At 39.7% G+C, this 5,118-nt stretch overlaps 1 protein-coding gene across 1 annotated transcript in view; it reads left to right on the top strand.

The window, feature by feature from the left end:
* The window catches only part of LOC103618712 (myocardial zonula adherens protein), a 51,856-nt gene that overhangs the window by 16,212 nt on the left and 30,526 nt on the right, over nucleotides 1-5,118 (top strand). Inside the window, exons 3-5 of the mRNA XM_017737927.1 lie at nucleotides 931-1,089; nucleotides 3,419-3,501; nucleotides 4,572-4,581. Coding sequence (XP_017593416.1) covers nucleotides 931-1,089; nucleotides 3,419-3,501; nucleotides 4,572-4,581 — 252 coding nt within the window. The remainder of the gene's footprint in view (nucleotides 1-930; nucleotides 1,090-3,418; nucleotides 3,502-4,571; nucleotides 4,582-5,118) is intronic.

The following is a 5,118-nucleotide window of genomic DNA, read 5'->3' as shown; positions in this document are numbered from 1 at the left end:
CTTACTAAGTGTACTGATGAGATGAACAAGAGGAGTCTGTTGCGAAGGGTGCCTTGAAGCAAGACATGCAATCATTATGAGTATGTTTCACAAATTTCTACAGATCATTAAAATAAAACATGTCAGCTCTTTAAAACAACCTCTATTTACATAGCAAGGCCTGATTTAGAAGGTTTATCCTTCTACAGTAGTTAATAATACTGAAACACCGACATAAATGCTGTTTCATAGCTTTGCTTTAGCTCTTACAATGTAAGTTCTGCAACATCTGTAAAAGAAATGAAGATCCGAAATGAGTTTGATTACTGTGGAGGTTCTTACTTAGCTTTAAATGCAAACTGAAATTCTACTTGGTTTATCTTCAAGAGAAAGAGGTATTTTCTTTTTTAAGGAACCCTGCCTAAAAGCTTTTAATTTCAGTTTCTTAGAAATTTCTATATTTTTTTGAGTAAATTTGTGAATTTTTGTTTCCTGCAGCAGGGAGTTTGGGAAGTGAGGGATAATTCTGTGGTTGGAAGAGTTTATAGGGAACTAGAGACCTGACAGTGCTCTGCAAGAATGCAGAAAAGTAGCATAGGGTGTTGAATGAAAATAAGCCAGGATAACCTTTTCTTACATGACTCTACCTCTCCTTGTACAAATCCAGCCTGTTGTCTCTAGCTGTGCCTGCATCACTTCTGTTGAAGGCAGTGGTAATTAGACATCTTTATATTCTTTATCGATTATAAGTTGGTCATTGTTCTTTCCAAAAACATGAAGGCTGACAGGTTGGCTCCAAAATGTTTGGGAGTTAGTGTTCGTATGTACTGTTGTGCTTTCACTATAATTGGTGTCTCTCCTGGCCCTAAGTAACTGTGGTTTTATTAGTGTCTTTTGTTAATTCTAGTACTGATTTTTTTTAATTTTTTTTTTTTTTTTTTAAATTTTTAGGAGCTCTACCATGTACCAAATGGGATGTCTCCAGGGAAGCTCTCTCATGGGATGGTGTATGGTGTTGTGCACCGAACTGACAACAACCATAAGAGAGAAATGGTGGTTTATGGCTGGTCAGCTGATCAGCTGAAAGAGGAGATGAATTACATTAAAGAAGTGAGTTACACTTTCACCTCAAAATTTGTTAAATACCATTTCCATATATCCATGTAGAACTGTGAGTGTACAATCAGCTGACTGATTCAAACCTGAGTTTGAATTGGGAACCTACTCTGAAGCTAGAGGCTAGCCTTGTTAGTATTTGAGTTGGGAAAAAAGCATGCTCTGTGCCTGGGAACTGTGCTTGCTGATGGAAGAAACTATGTAAGTAGACAACTGAAAGGATAAAGTCTCTCTCTTTGTGTGCTTCCCCCATTCCCAACCCCCCGCCCGCCCCAGCTTTGTAAATTAGGTGACATAGTAAAATCAGTTAGGTATATTTTGGGGCAGCCTTTAAATAGTCAGCCATTTAATAAGGATGTCTTTGTACTACTTTCTCTGTGCCTGCTCATTTATCACAGTTGGCAGAAGATCTCCTGAAAAACAAAAAATGCATTTCTGATCGTGCTTGAAATTTTTCTGTGAAACTCAGCATCTCTTTGTCCGTCAGTCTTTGGCTCTTAGGCTGTGGCAGTGACACCCTCATTACCTCAGGGCAAATAATCTGACCTTCCCTTTCCATCCATCTTCACCACCCAGCAGGCTGTTGGTCAGTGCTTATCATGTTACCCTGATTCAAGTGCAAACTGAGTTGATAGAAAAGGGAGGAACCCTGAATCAAGCAAGCAGTGTAAGGCAGTGTAATCATGTGTGCTCCTAACACCTGCCTGGTCTGTGGCTATCAGCACTTGCTTCTCTCCCATGGTACTCCCCGTTTGTCAGCTCTCAATGTTCACCACTCTCAAGCTGCTGAGTTTAGGGACTGGCAGGGTATGTCAGTGCTGCAGTGCTGACAAGGCACACAAGCTGCCTTGGCTGCTGTTTTCCTGCCTGGGTAGTTCCTCTGCCCAGCTGGGGTGGTGTCAAGGGACAGGTGAATTGGCACACAGCAGGGCCAGCTCCCCAAACTGCATGGTCTGTGGTACCTGGTGCAGATTGCTTGGGCTGGAACCATCTCCCTGCCCTTTTCTGTCCCTTATGGAGGGACACGTCAGATCAAGTGAACTGCATGTCTTGCTTATGCATTCAGGGTACTGATGCTTTCAGGAAAAAGTGGGAAAGACATGGGAAGAGACATACTGGCTCTTCTGTCTTCTGGAAGCTGTGTTTAGCTCTGCTAATTGTGATCTTTGGTCTGCCAGAGTAGTGTTGTCTTTAAAAGCAGAGTCTTAAACAAGAGTCCTCAGCTTCTGCCATGTATGTGCTGACTTAAATAGACCAAAAATGACGGGCCCCATCAGAGCTGCTGACAGCTCCCTCTGCCTGCGTCAGATCTGCATCGTGCAATAGGGTGTGTATGTGCCTGTGCCTGTGCGTGGGGAGGCACAGGGCGAGCGGTGCTTTCCTGAGGTGACGGGCAGGAGTCAGCTCCCTTCTCTCTTCCTCATCCCAAAGGGAGCATGTGGGGAGGGAGTACTCCTTGCCTAGGTTTGGTGGCCAGTGCCCCCCCTTTCTGGGAGTCAGTGGGGGTATTCTGTGCAGAGCTGCTAAAAACATCCCCTGCTGAAGTTTTCCCCTCACCCCAGTGTGCAGGGACACAGTAAACTCACTCCCCTAAATGATGTGCAATCAGCCTGTGTTTGGTAGAAGTGAGGAAGGGAAAAAAAGAGGTTGAATTACATGGGCTGTAGGCAAACATGATTGCGGTGGTGTGTAAAGCCAAACTGGAAGCCAGCTTGGGGTTTTTTTGAGTTTGGTTTTTTTTCTAGAAAGGCAAGGAATAATTTGCATACATAGTTCTTGAAATCAAATTGAGTTCTCCATTCTTCAGATTTGGAATTGCATTGGTAGATGTAAGCTAGATACAAGTCTAAAAGACTGAAATTAAAAGGGTTTATCTGCAGGATAAACCCGTTAAAAGAATACCAAGGGGAAACCAACCACTTTTAAAAGTATGCAAGTGTATTAAGTCCATGCCTTTTTTTCAGAAATAAAACAATATATGGTCAAATTAATTTAAATTCATTTAGTAATTAGGTTAGAATGATTTATGGATAATTTAATTGAAATTATTTTTTAAAAATTATTTATTTACTAGTGTTTAAGTGTGTACAGAGAAATTTAGAATTACTCATAGTGACAGTTATTTATATATTCCCTATGTAGACAAGTCTTGAGACTTAAGTTTTTATCTTCTTCTTGAGAGTAAATTGCTGTTATGCAGAGGTAGATTAACAATGGAAATTATGGAAAGTAACAATGAAGAACATAGAGAAAGAAATCATGTCCTGTTATAAACAGTATAATCCAAAATTTTGATAAAGGCATTTGATTTTTCTGACACCAGGTGAGAGCAACTCTGGAAAAAGTAAGGAAGAAAATGTATGGTGAATATGATGAAATGAAACGAAAAATACAGCAACTGTCTCGGTGTTATCTAGAAACTTTTCTTTTGCTTTAGCAGAACAGAACTAATCTCCCAAAACACTCCAGTTCACTGTTTTATGTGATATCTGTAGTTTCCTTTCTTTATGTATTTTTCCATCCAGGAAGGTAAAGCAGTACAGGGGTGCTTTTGCATATGAAATTACTAATTGCCTGGAAATTCTTGGAAATAAAAGAATGATCTTGATACCATTGCTTGCGTGTATTGGTAATCAGTGGAGATGTATGTAACAGCTTCCAGTTGAATAAATAATATTCATGATTAGGGGAAACTGATAACTTGGTGTCATTTCAATACTTTGCTCTGTTTTACTGACTCTATTGCTTAAACACTAAATAAAAGAAGTAGCAATATTCTTTAGTATTAAAGTGCTAAAAAATTACTTACCTTTTCATTTTTAATGGAACATTTCAATGGCCATTCGATGACCTGTCTTTCTTCTGACATGCTGCTTTAGCAATAAAAGCAGTTGTACTCTGTAAAAATAGCCTTCATATTAAACTGCTGAGTTGTTTGATCCAACAAATCTCCCTGAAAACTTGCTTTGAATTTATGTTCAGCATTGATTTTCACAGCCCTGGTTCAGAGGAAGCTTTGGCAATTAAAGGTATTCTGACTTCAAGGGACTGGGACCTTGACTTGTGCCCTTCTGCCATCCTCGTTTGTAGGCTGTCAGTTCCCTGCATGCTGTATTAGGTACAAAAATCAGAACTTGTTGTAAACTGGTACTTTTATTCTGTGCAACTGGTCTCAAAAAAAGAGAAAAAAAAATCCCCCTAACTTGAGAGGAAGAGAGAAAACTCAATTTCTGCAAACTGTGTTAAATAGTCGTAATGCTGCCAGCAAGAGTCACTCTCCTCCCCAGTGTGCATGTAGGTAAATGCTGATTCAGGGTCAGCTTTGTTGTCTTTGCTGCTGATCTTTACTGAATAGCAGTGATGATATCCTGCACTTCCAGATCTTCTGTCAGACCAGTAGAAATACTGCATGAGTCAGAAATTCTTCCTTAATTAAGGGTTTCTGACCAGCTCTGACAGAGTATCTAGTTCTGCAGCAAATTAGCAGTTCATGAAGCTTCCTTCTGACAAAAATGGCACATTAGGAGACATCCTTCCCCTTTTTTAATACTCTAGACTGCCTGAAAGGAAGCACAAGTGTTGTTTTTCCTAATAAAATGAGTTTTTTGTTTGGTTGGTTATTTGGGGGTTGATTTTGGTTTTACACAACTCTTGTCTTTCATGCTGTTTGCGGATCCTGTTTAAAATCCTTTCTATACTCTTTGCTTCAGCTTTCAATCACTGTGCTTTTATCCTATCAATTTCCAGGACAACTTTTTGTTCATAAAGATTGTTTGAAATTTGCTCTTCCAATATCCTGCTCTGGGCTTCTTCACACAAGTTCTTATCTTGTAACTTTCTTAATCCATCCAAAGCATGTCTGCTTTTGTTTGTTTAACATGAACACACATTTATATAAAGTTAACAGAAACTACTTGGCCTCTACTCCCTATGCTGACCTAATCTGTGTATGGCTTGGTTACTACACACTTGTCCTCTGTATCAGTCCCTGGTGTTCTTCTGTTTTTATCAAGAAACAAATCT

Source organism: Corvus brachyrhynchos, unplaced genomic scaffold, assembly GCF_000691975.1.
Source record: "Corvus brachyrhynchos isolate BGI_N302 unplaced genomic scaffold, ASM69197v1 scaffold200, whole genome shotgun sequence".
NCBI lineage: Eukaryota > Metazoa > Chordata > Aves > Passeriformes > Corvidae > Corvus > Corvus brachyrhynchos.
Note: the sequence above shows the minus strand (reverse complement) of the source record. Positions and strands in the feature narration are given on the sequence as shown.